At 50.6% G+C, this 12411-nt stretch overlaps 1 protein-coding gene across 1 annotated transcript in view; it reads right to left on the bottom strand.

Annotated features, from left to right (window-relative positions):
- Nucleotides 1–12411, bottom strand: part of TRMT6 (tRNA methyltransferase 6 non-catalytic subunit) — an 81835-nt gene that overhangs the window by 9300 nt on the left and 60124 nt on the right. The window contains exon 8 of the mRNA XM_075339313.1: nucleotides 8239–8324. Within this exon, the coding sequence (XP_075195428.1) occupies nucleotides 8239–8324 (86 nt within the window). The remainder of the gene's footprint in view (nucleotides 1–8238; nucleotides 8325–12411) is intronic.

Here is a 12411-nt window from a genome sequence, read left to right as displayed (position 1 = left end):
TAAAAAGGAACGATGTGACAAACCCTCTGCAGGAACGTGCGTACCTGTGGAAGTCTGGCTAGGCGCTTCTGGAAAAAACCAGAGAGCGCTGAGACTTGTCCCTTAAGGGAGTCGAGCGACGAACCCTTTTCCAGTCCAAATTGAAGGAAGGACAGTGAGGGGGGCAAGGCAAATGGCCAGGGAGAAAAAAACCCTGAGCAGAGCACCACGACAGGAATATTTTCCACGTCCTGTGGTTAGACCTTGGCGGACGTTTGTTTACTAGCCTGTCTCATAGTGGCAATGGCTTCTTGAGATAATCCTGAAGACGCTAGAATCCAGGACTCAATGGCCACACAGCCAGGTTGAGGGCCCCAGAATTCAGATGGAAAAAACGGCCCTTGAGACAGCAATTCTGGTCGGTCTGGCAGTGCCCCCGGTTGGCCGACCGTGAGATGCCACAGATCCGGGACCACGACCTCCTCGGCCAGTCTGGAGCGACGGGGATGACGCGGCGGCAGCCGCGGCAGTCTGCCGTGATCTTGCGTAACACTCTGGGCAACAGTGCCAACGGTGGGAGCACGTAAGTAAGCTGAAACTGTGACCAGTGTTGAACTAAGGCGTCTGTCGCCATAGCTCTGGGATCTTGAGACTGTGCCATGAACGTCCTAATTGTGGTGCCGGAACGCAATTAGGTCGACGTCCGGCATGCCCTAGCGGCAACATATCTCGTGAAACCCGTCCTGGTGAAGGGACCCTTGCTCTGCGTCCATGTCCTGGCGACTGAGAAAGTCTGCTCCCAAGTGTTCCACGCCTGGGATGTGAACTGCGGATATGGTGGAGGCTGTGGCTTCCATCCACAGCAAAAGCCGCCGGACTGTAAGCCACCGCTGTGGAGTTGTCCGACTGAATTCGGATCTTCTTGCCTTCCAGCCACTGCTGGAACGCTTTTAGGACGAGATACACTGCTCTGATCTCCAGAACATTGATCAGAAGCGAGGACTCAATGGTGAGTCCACGTACCTTGAGCCCTGTGGTGGAGAAAAACTGCTCCCCACTGAAACCTACTCACGTCCGTCGTGACCACTGCCCAGGATGGGAGAAGGAAGGAATTTCCCCTCGACAATGAAGTGGTATGCCTGAGAGAGGGAGACGTTCCTGTTGAGGAATGTCGGTTTCCTGTCTCCTTGCGTAGGAGTCCCTTTGGAGAGCACGCTGATGAACACTGCGTGAAAGGGACTGCCCCCATTGCTGTCACCATCTTCCCGAGGAAGTGCGTGGGGCGCCTCAAGGGGAGTGACTGACCTAGAGATTGCACCCCCGTCTGTAGTGAACGGTGTTTGTTCAGCGGAAGCTTCACTATCGCTGAGAGGGTATGACAACTCCATGTCAAGATATGTCAGCGATTGGGCCGGTGTCAGATTTGACTTTGGAAAATTGATGATCCACCCGAAAGTCTGGAGAGTATCCAGAGTAGCGGTGAGGCTGTGCTGGCATGCCTCTTGAGAGGGAGCCTTGACCAGCAGATCGTCTAAGTAAGGGATCACCGAGTGACCCTGAGAGTGTAGGATCGCAAGTACTGCAGCCATGACCTTGGTGAAAACCTGTGGGGCTGTCGCCAGGCCGAACGGCAGTGCCACGTACTGCAGGTGTTCATCTCCGATGGCGAAGCGCAGGAAGCGCTGATGCTCTGGAGCAATAAGTACGTGGAGATAAGCCTCCTTGATATCGATCGATGCAAGGAAATTTCCTTGGGATATTGAGGCGATGACGGAGCGGAGGGATTCCATCCTGAACCGCTTGGCTTTTACATGTTTGTGGAGCAGTTTTAGGTCCAGGACAGGACGGAAAGATCCGTCCTTCTTTGGGACCACAAACAGGTTGGAGTAAAAACCGTGACCCTGTTGCTGAAGAGGAACCGGGATCACCACTCCTTCTGTCTTCAGAGTACCCAGCGCCTGTAGAAGAGCATCGGCTCGCTCGGGAGGCGGGGACGTTCTGAAAAATCAAGTCGGAGGACGAGAGTTGACTCTATCCTGTGACCGTGAGACAGAATGTCTCTCACCCAACGGTCCTTAACCTGTGGCAGCGAAATGTCTGAAAGGCGGGAGAGCCTGCCTCCGACCGAGGATGCGGTGTGAGGGCCGTAGGTCATGAGGAAGCCGCCTTGGTGGCGGCACCTCCGGCGGTCTTTTAAGGGCGTTCCTTAGACCGCCATGGAGCGGAGTTCCTCTGACCCTTCTGAGGATGTTTGGGAGAGGAGAATTGGGACCTGCCCGTGCCCGGAAAGGACCGAAACCTCGACTGTCCCATTCTCTGTTGGGGTAATCTTGGTTTGGTCTGGGGTAAGGATGTTTCCTTTCCCAGGATTGGTTGATGATTTCATCCAGCCTCTCACCAAACAAACGGTCGCCAGAAAATGGCAAACCGGTTAAGCACTTTTTTGGAAGCTGAATCTGCCTTCCATTCCCGAAGCCACACGGCCCTGCGTATTGCCACCGAATTGTCGGCTGCAACCGCCGTACGGCTCGCAGAGTCCAGGACAGCATTTATAGCGTAGGACGCCATGCCGAAGTTTGAGAGGTTACAGACGCCACTTGCGGCGCAGACGTACGTGTAAGTGCGTCAATTTGCGCCTGACCCGCTGCAATAGCTTGGAGCGCCCATAGGGCTGCGAATGCTGGAGCAAAAGGCGCGCCGATGGCTTCATAGATGGATTTCAACCAGAGCTCCATCTGTCTGTCAGTGGCATCCGTGAGCGAATCCCCATCTTCAACTGCCACTATGGATCTAGCCGCCAGTCTAGAGATTGGAGAATCCACCTTGGGACACTGAGTCCAGCCCTGACCACGTCAGGGGGGAAGGGATAAAGTGTATCCTTAAAGCGCTTGGAAGAAACGCTTATCCGGACAAACTCGGTGTGTCTGGACTGCCTCTGAGACGTCAGAGTGATCCAGAAAACCTACTCGCTGTACTCTTGGGGGACCTTGAGAAGGTGACCCTTCTGCTGGATGAGCCTGAGAGGGAAACATCCAGCATCATTTGTATGGACGCAATAAGAGCATTCACTATGGCGTCCGCCTCAGGGATATCCAGGTAGAGAGCGGCATCAGGATCAGAATCCTGATCAGCTACCTCCTCTTCTGATACAGAGAGTCATTTCTCTGAGACCCTGAACAATGTGATGAGGTCGAGGGGGTGTCTAAGCGAGCTCGCCTAGGCGGTCTGGGACTGCGGTCCGTGTCAGAGACTGCACCCTGGGACCTATGAGACACCCCGGGGGAACATTGTTGTTCCAACTGAGGGGAATATAGGGCAGTGATTGTACAGTGCCCATGGTCTGAGATACCAGTCTGGACTGCCAGCTTCTAGTATTTTAGCCATAGTCTCAGAAAGTCTGTCAGTAAAAACTGCAAACTCCGTCCCTGTCACCTGGATCTGTTTGGTTGTTGTCCCTGGGACCCCTTGAGCAGAGGCCAGAACAAATGCCACAGGGGTCCACCATGAGGGTCAATGGAACCTGCCGGATTGCACATGCGGCGCTGGCAGCGTAGTAAGCCTGTGTTTTGTTGCCCCTTGAGCCACACCACAGGGTATATGACCAGAAAATTGACTGTGCACCATACAGTGTAAAGTATAGCAAAGATATAAACTCTAAACACACTACTACACCAGTGAAATCAGCACCTCAGGTGCTGCTTACCGCCCGTGAAAGCGGTTGTGTGGCCCCCTGAACTCGTGCCTGGGTCCCCCAGAGTTTGTCTCCCCTCTGCAGCGTCCTAGGAGCTGACAGTAATGGCTGCCGGCGTCCTGAGGAGATGAGGGAGTCGTGGGCGTGACCGAGAAAATGCGGGAGTTGGAGTCACAGTGTGCACAGTGAGGGGGGTGGAGTATGCTAAGCATGCTCCAGCCCTCAGTGCTGCTCGTCCTGTGCAGCGTCCCGCCCTTCCCCTGACTGGCAGGGCTGAGGGCGGGAAGAACGGAGACTAGGCCCAAAAAGCCGGGGACTCTAGTTATAAGCGCGGCCGCCGTAAAAGCGCGGCCAGCGCAGAGTCCCCGGCGCACTACAAGTCCCAGCCGCGCCTCAGTAAAAACAATGGCGGCGGCGGTCAGCGCGGCCGTCCCCATACACAAATACACTCAGCACCGCTGCAGTGTATAATGGCACCAAAGGCGGTCAGCGCCGCAGTCCCCGGTGCACTAGCACACCCAGCAATGCTGGAGTGCTGCTGTGCGCGGTCCCCACGGGGACACAGAGTACCTCAAAGATGCAGGGCCCTGTCCCTGATCGATATCCGGCTCCTATCCAGCAGGCTCCTCAGGAGTAGTGGATGGAGCACGGCCTCAGTGCCTGGAGACCGATCCTGGATCCCACTTCACCCAGAGCCCTAAGGGGGATGGGGAAGGAAAACAGCATGTGGGCTCCAGCCTCCGTACCCGCAATGGGTACCTCAACCTTACAACACCGCCGACAAAGAGTGGGGTGAGAAGGGAGCATGCTGGGGGCCCTATATGGGCCCACTTTTCTTCCATCCGAAATAGTCAGCAGCTGCTGCTGACTAATCTGTGGAGCTATGTGTGCAGGTCTGCCTCCTTCGCACAAAGCAAAAAAACTGAGGATCCCGTGAGAGCACGGGGGGTGTATAGGCAGAAGGGGAGGGGCTTAACACTTTTAAGTGTAATACTTTGTGCAGCCTCCGGAGGCATAGCCTATACACCCAATTGTCTGGGTCTCCCAATAGAGCGACAAAGAAAATGGCGCTTTTATAGAAGCGCCATCTTCTGGCGCTGTATCCAACTCTTCCAGCTGCCCTGATGCCGGGTGGCTAGCCGGGTAATAATGGAGTTAGGGCTAGCTGTATATTATCAGCTAGCCCTAAGCCCGAAATTCATGGTGTCACGCCAATATTAGACATGGCCACCATGAATTTCTAGTAATGATAAAAAAAAAAAAAGAAACACAACACACAGAAAAATATTTTTATTAGAAATAAAACACAACACAATTAGTGACTCCATCTTTATTGAAATAAACCCCCCTCCGCAGTAATCCTGGGTTAGGGTCCCGCGCCGTCCAATCCGGATCCAATATCATCTGATCGGTTTGCTGGAAGGCAAAGTGATCAGATGATGTGTCAGGTTAAACTACGTGAATCACATGACACATCAGCTGATTGTATAATCGGCTTTTATACAATCAGCTGATGCATCAGTCGAAAAAAAAAAAAAATACATACTCACTTATGTGCTGATTACCGGCAGCTCCTGCAGCGATCGATTGGACAGGAGTATGATCCTGTCCCATCGCTGCAGGAGCTGCCGGTAATCAGCTGATGAAGTCCCCTGACGGCAGGAGCAGCTGATAGCCGGCCGGGCGCAAAAAAGCCGGCAACACCGCGAGAATCGATGAGCTGATCCACCGCCAGGTCCTGCAAGCTTCGTACGTGCCCCGGGGAGACTGCACACAGCCAGAGCGGCGGTACCGAGACAGGGCTGGGAGCGGACATGGCACCGTGACCCTGCAGACAGGTGAGTATGACATTTTTTTTTTCTACTGTTCACTTTGGTTTTCGCCGCTGCCTCCACCTCCCGCCCAGACATGGCGCCGCACGGAGCTGACATGGCACTGGGCGAGTTGTGGACGCAGCGGTGACGGTACCGGGAGGATTCATGCTTCTGTGTTTACCAACAGAAGGAATCCTCTTCCTGTACACGCCACTGTAGTACCCACCCCTTGCGTTTATAGCTGCGTTTTTAGTCATAGAAACGCAGCTATATGCGTTTTTCATTGCGTTGTTGAACATCTCATTGAACTCAATGGGTGAAAAACGCAGTGAAAAACTCAGAAATAATTGACATGCTGCATTTTTGTGGTCAACACAAAAACGCAGCTACAAAAAAACGCTGTCTGCGGACAGCACTTCTGAAAACCCATAGACATTGCTGGGGAAGCAATGTCACTGCGTTTTCAGCACAAAAATGTGGTAAAAAACGCCGCAAAAATGCCTAGTGCGCACAATTGCATAGACTTTACTCGGGAAGCAAAGTCCTGCAGTTTTCTGAGTAAAAACGCACCAGAAAAACGCGCAAAAACGCCACGAAAAACGCACTGTGTGAACTTACCCTTAGTTGGTGACATGCAGCATCGCAGGTGACAGAGCAGAGCAAGTTAGTGACATGCTCTGCTCTGACACATAGTGTGCTGCATGTCACTGTATCCACTCTGGGACTTGTTGTGCAGGCGACCGGATGCTACATGTCACTAACTGTCTCCACTGTGGTACTTGTTCTGCAGGTGAGAGTGTATACAGTTGGTACTATGCAGCAGAAATCACAGAGTGGAGACAGATAGTGACATGTAGCATCCGGTCACCTGCACAACAAGTCCCAGAGTGGATACAGTTAGTGACATGTAGCATCCGGTCACCTGCACAACAAGTCCCAGAATGGAGACCGTGACATGCAGCACACTATGTGTCAGAGCAGAGCATGTCACTGTCTCCACTCTGGGACTTGTTGTGCAGGTGACCGGATGCTACATGTCACTGTCTCCACTCTGGGACTTGTGCAGGTGACAGAGTGGAGCAGATTGGTCCCATGCAGCGTCCGGTCACCTGTGCTGCTGGGGGGGAGTATATGATCACACTGCCGACACCGCCCGCTCTCCTGACAGCTGAGCACAGCGGGCGGGTGGACAGTGTGATCACATACTTGCGTGACAGGGGGGATTTCAGTGGAGGAAACCCCCCCTGTACTCCACACTGGCGCCCCGTACCTCCCACAGCTGAATGCTGGTAAGCGCGCGCTCTGCCTTCACCGCTCCACACTGGCGTCCTCCGGATCCTCCCCTCGATGCTGGGCTGTGACGTCAGGTAGTCACCGCCCACAGCCCAGTCAATCACTGTGAGTGGCGCCGGCATCCTCTGACGTACCCGTCTAGTTTGAGAGCCCGGAAATGCCCTGACGTCAGAGGATGCTGGCGGCCACAGCTCCAGGGGGTCATGTGACCGGCACTGAGCGTGCAGGATAGCACCGCTCAGTGCCAGAAATGGAAACAGAAGCCAATGCAGAAGATGCAGACAATGGTAAGTGAGAATCATTGGGGAAAAAAAAAAATGGGTGAACCACCCCTTTAAGCACCCTTATCGGTGAGCGGGGCTGTTAAAGAGCAAAATGAAGTTCTCCGTGACTAACTGAGTGCAAAGTCAGCGAGGGAAGATTTATTTCTTCTCATGTCATAGCCCTTCTCCTTGGATCACTAAGGAAAGTGTGCTTATGATACTTGTCTTCTGTCATTGAAACACAGGTCTTGGGAGCAGTGTTCCTTCAGACTGCAGCCTGTCCTTGCACGTGACTATAAATGGCTGCCGTCTGAATTACCTGACCATTTTATTACATTTTTGGAGAATAGGTGAGGGCTGTAGACCAGTTTGACGGAACTGTGACTGCTACAGCCCATCAGCTGCCATAGCTGTGCTGCTGCACTTATGTGACAAAAACAACGTCATGAGATTACCAAGGGACACAACAGTTAGAGAAGCTCAAGTCCAGGACCAGAGTATGTTTTATTTTTTTCTCTTATGCCGAGGGCATTCATAAGGTGTTGTTCAGTAGTGGAAAACACATTTAAAAGTTAAAAAAAATGGTAGATTTGCCTGCAGACCATTTTTTTGCAGGCAAGAAGCATGGAGAAGATTTTTACTTTCCTATTACAAGTTGTGGAGAAAAAAATGTATCTATGGCAAATCTTTCCAATTTTCTTGTATTCTCAGACTATAGTTGGCACCATACTTGGATAGTTCAGAATGGAATTATCAGGTTGTCTTTGGCAATAAATGCTGAAACATTTCATCTATGCTGTGGTAAAAAGTGTTACCACCATGAATTTAGTAAAAGATTGGGGAATTATGTAATTTTCCCGGTGGAGGAAAAAGTCTGAGGAGTCAGTAGTCGGTTCTTATGATGGATCTCCTGAGGCACTAACAGGTAGTACGTTCAGGTCTTCACAGTTGTAGCTTGGCTAGCTATGTTGGGCCAGTAGCTTGTAAGTGCTATCATTGCCCTATCATCTACCTGTATATATTATCTCTGGATGCAAAGTTATAATGAGCTTCCATGACGTGGAGATTTTACCTCCCTACACGCTGCACCCATGTTGGAGGTCTCAATTTCAGATGGAGGTTCTAACAACACTAGGATGACGGAAAAGAAAGCAATCGTCATCTACGTGAGTTTATAACATTTCACAAAGAAGCTTACCCGTCAGCATTTCTATCTTGTAACAACTTTGCAGCTTCTGACTCCCGCTTTCTTCTCTCATCTTGTTTTCGCTTCTTTTCTACCGCCTGAAGAGAAATAGGAAGCCGTCAGTTCTCCTGCTAGAGAACCAAGCCAGTAATTCACTCGGATCCGCAAGTATAGGTTTATCTCCATTCCAGGAGAAACATTTCACACAAACCGAGATGCTCAGATCATAAGTACATAAATGGCAGATGAAAAAGAAACCACATTCATAGGTTTAAAGTGGATCTGTCATCCTAAGAAGAAAAAAAAAATGTCCTTCTTTTGGGCTACTACCGTGTCTTATCAAAAATAAGACACTCTCTTATATTATTTTTTTTTTCCCTGAAAAATTCACTAGGGCTTATATTTGGGGTAGGGCGTACGTTTATCCCCTCCCAATAAAAGGCAGACACTTTCCCAGGAGAATCATACTTACCAGACCCAGGACATTTGCGTCACTCCCAGGGTCTCCTGCGATCCACAGCAGGCACTCTGAGCAGGTCCTTGTATGTTCCACAGCGGTCCTCCACTGCTTCCGGACGGCCGGGGGGACCTATGAAGCTGTGTAATGCATCACTCTGCTGACACACACACACACACGATCACAGTAACATCACACATCACACACACATCCGATCGCAGTAACATCACACACACACCACTGTGGAACACAAGGACCTGCTGTGAAATTCATTGATGACACCGCAGGTCCTCGATGCATTCCACAGCATCCAAGGTCCACGGAGCAGTGCGGTATCACCAGGTGTATGTCTTGGCACCTGCAAGCTGTAGCTGTTTGGGGTCTGCGAGGTCTGTCTGTTCTCTTTTGGAGCGGTCTTCTCTCTTTTGGGGTATCTGCCTTCTAAAATGAAGTGTCCTGCTGTATTTTTTAACTTTTTTAGCGACATTGACACTTCATTATTGAACCGCAACTATGGCTTGTTTTCGGAGTAGGGCTTATATTTAAGGCTTACTCAGGAAAGGTCAAAAATTCCTGCTAGACTTTATTTTCAGGGTACGGCTTATTTTTAGGGAAACACGCTAGGAGTGCTGAAAAATTTACCTGCACAATGTTTAAGTGTCCAAAATTAGTGCACCTCTTGTTGCAGGGTGATGATTAATAGCTGAAATGTATACAAAGCAGTCTGTCACTGGAGAGGGGCACAAGGAGGAGAGGGGAACTAAAATATGGAGGGGGACATTGAGGCAAGGGGAACTGTCTCCATACAATACAGAGGGGCACAGGGAGGCGAGGGGAAACGTCTCCATACAATACGGAGAGGCACAGGGAGGCTAGGGGAAACGTCTCCATACAATACGGAGAGGCACAGGGAGGCAAAGGGAACAGTCTCCATACAATACGGAGAGGCACAGTGAGGCGAGGGGAACAGTCTCCATACAATACAGAGAGGCACAGTGAGGCGAGGGGAACCGTCTCCATACAATACAGAGAGGCACAGTGAGGCGAGGGGAACTGTCTCCATACAATATGGAAGGGCACAGGGAGGCAAAGGGAACCAGCTCCATACAATATGAAGGGGCACAGGGAGGTGAGGGGAACCATCTCCATACAAAATGGCTTACTGAGTAGAGTGCACATGTAAGGAGCAGTTCCTGCTCTGCACGACTTGGCATGGCCACTTATTACATAGCAACCTAGTACATGGCCACCTATTGATCTGAAGATATCCCCCCATAAATGACAATCACTATATACAAAACATGTATACAAAAATGAAGATTCTGACACAAAATACTCCCAGTTTCGGTAGGACCAGTTGACTGAGCATGCAAGTGTAGGACAGAGTTGGGTGGTGTAGTTGTTGGCATAACAAGTGTTTAGCCGACCACAACCTACGGTGTACGGGCATCTTATTAATCTGTCATCTCAGAATTCTTCCAGATTCAGATATAGAATGCTAAATCAACAGCAATATGTAAATTGTTGATGAGGATGAATGAAGAAAGTAGCACTGGCATCAGATTCCCGACAACCATTTTACCCATAAATGTTTTATATTATTTCAGTTCACACTATATTTCTTTCAGGTTTTGTGTTTGACAATGGCAGGTTAAAAATCTTCCCGGTGACACTAACCCGCTGGAACGATCATCTACATGAATAAGATCTGACAGATACTGTGACATTGATGACAACTTCCCCGTCACAACCCGATTAATGCAGATCCAAAATCCTCTAAACTAGAAAACCTTGCAGTCACCAGTATAACCTACAATAAAGCATCTCCCATCATGCAGATGATGCCACCTTTCTCATCTTTGTATCCACATTTTACGCAATCAATAGATTTCGTTTTACAAAATGCCTTGTTATAGCTTGAAAGGCAGATGACAAAAGGACAGAAAGAAAAATCTGAAGCACCGAGGAGAGCGAGACGGGCACATGGAATCTTTTGTAGATCTGTCTTTATTGAGCATCGTTAAAGAAGGGAATTTTGTTTACTTACCGTAAATTCCTTTTCTTCTAGCTCCAATTGGGAGACCCAGACAATTAGGTGTATAGCTTCTGCCTCCGGAGGCCACACAAAGTATTACACTTAAAAGTGTAAAGCCCCTCCCCTTCTGCCTATACACCCCCCGTGCATCACGGGCTTCTCAGTTTTGGTGCAAAAGCAAGAAGGAGGAAAAGTTATAAATTGGTTTAAAGTAAATTCAATCCGAAGGAATTTCGGAGAACTGAAACCATTCAACATGAACAACATGTGTACACAAAGAACAACAGCCCGAAGGGAACAGGGGCGGGTGCTGGGTCTCCCAATTGGAGCTAGAAGAAAAGGAATTTACGGTAAGTAAACAAAATTCCCTTCTTCTTTGTCGCTCCATTGGGAGACCCAGACAATTGGGACGTCCAAAAGCAGTCCCTGGGTGGGTAAAATAATACCTCGTAATAGAGCCGTAAAACGGCCGTTTCCTACAGGTGGGCAACCGCCGCCTGAAGGACTTGTCTACCTAGGCTGGCATCCGCCGAAGCATAGGTATGCACCTGATAGTGTTTCGTGAAAGTGTGCAGGCTCGACCAGGTAGCCGCCTGACACACCTGCTGAGCCGTAGCCTGGTGCCGCAAAGCCCAGGACGCACCCACGGCTCTGGTAGAATGGGCTTTCAGCCCTGAGGGAACCGGAAGCCCAGAAGATCGGTAAGCTTCGAGAATTGGTTCCTTGATCCACCGAGCCAGGGTTGATTTGGAAGCTTGTGACCCTTTACGCTGGCCAGCGACAAGGACAAAGAGTGCATCCGAGCGGCGCAGGGGCGCCGTACGAGAAATGTAGAGTCTGAGTGCTCTCACCAGATCTAACGAGTGCAAATCCTTTTCACACTGATGAACTGGATGAGGACAAAAAGAGGGTAAGGAGATATCCTGATTGAGATGAAAGGGGGATACCACCTTAGGGAGAAATTCCGGAACCGGACGCAGAACCACCTTGTCCTGGTGAAACACCAGGAAAGGGGTTTTGCATGACAGCGCCGCCAGCTCAGACACTCTCCGAAGTGATGTGACTGCTACTAGGAAGGCCACTTTCTGCGAAAGGCGTGAGAGAGAAACATCCCTCATTGGCTCAAAAGGTGGTTTCTGAAAAGCCATCAGCACCCTGTTCAGATCCCAGGGTTCTAACGGCCGCTTGTAAGGAGGGACTATGTGACAAACCCCTTGCAGGAACGTGCGTACCTGTGGAAGTCTGGCCAGGCGCTTCTGAAAAAACACAGAGCGCTGAGACTTGTCCCTTAAGAGAGCCGAGCGACAACCCTTTTTCCAATCCGGATTGAAGGAAGGAAAGAAAAGTGGGCAAGGCAAATGGCCAGGGAGAAACACCCTGATCAGAGCACCAAGATAGGAATATCCTCCACGTCCTGTGGTAGATCTTGGCGGACGTTGGTTTCCTAGCCTGTCTCATAGTGGCAATGACCTCTTGAGATAACCCTGAAGACGCTAGGATCCAGGACTCAATGGCCACACAGTCAGGTTGAGGGCCGCAGAATTCAGATGGAAAAACGGCCCTTGAGACAGCAAGTCTGGTCGGTCTGGTAGTGCCCACGGTTGACCCACCGTGAGATGCCACAGATCCGGGTACCACGACCTCCTCGGCCAGTCTGGAGCGACGAGGATGGCGCGGCGGCAGTCGGACCTGA

This window comes from Anomaloglossus baeobatrachus, chromosome 3 (genome assembly GCF_048569485.1).
Source record: "Anomaloglossus baeobatrachus isolate aAnoBae1 chromosome 3, aAnoBae1.hap1, whole genome shotgun sequence".
NCBI lineage: Eukaryota > Metazoa > Chordata > Amphibia > Anura > Aromobatidae > Anomaloglossus > Anomaloglossus baeobatrachus.
This window is presented reverse-complemented; position numbering and strand designations above follow the sequence as displayed.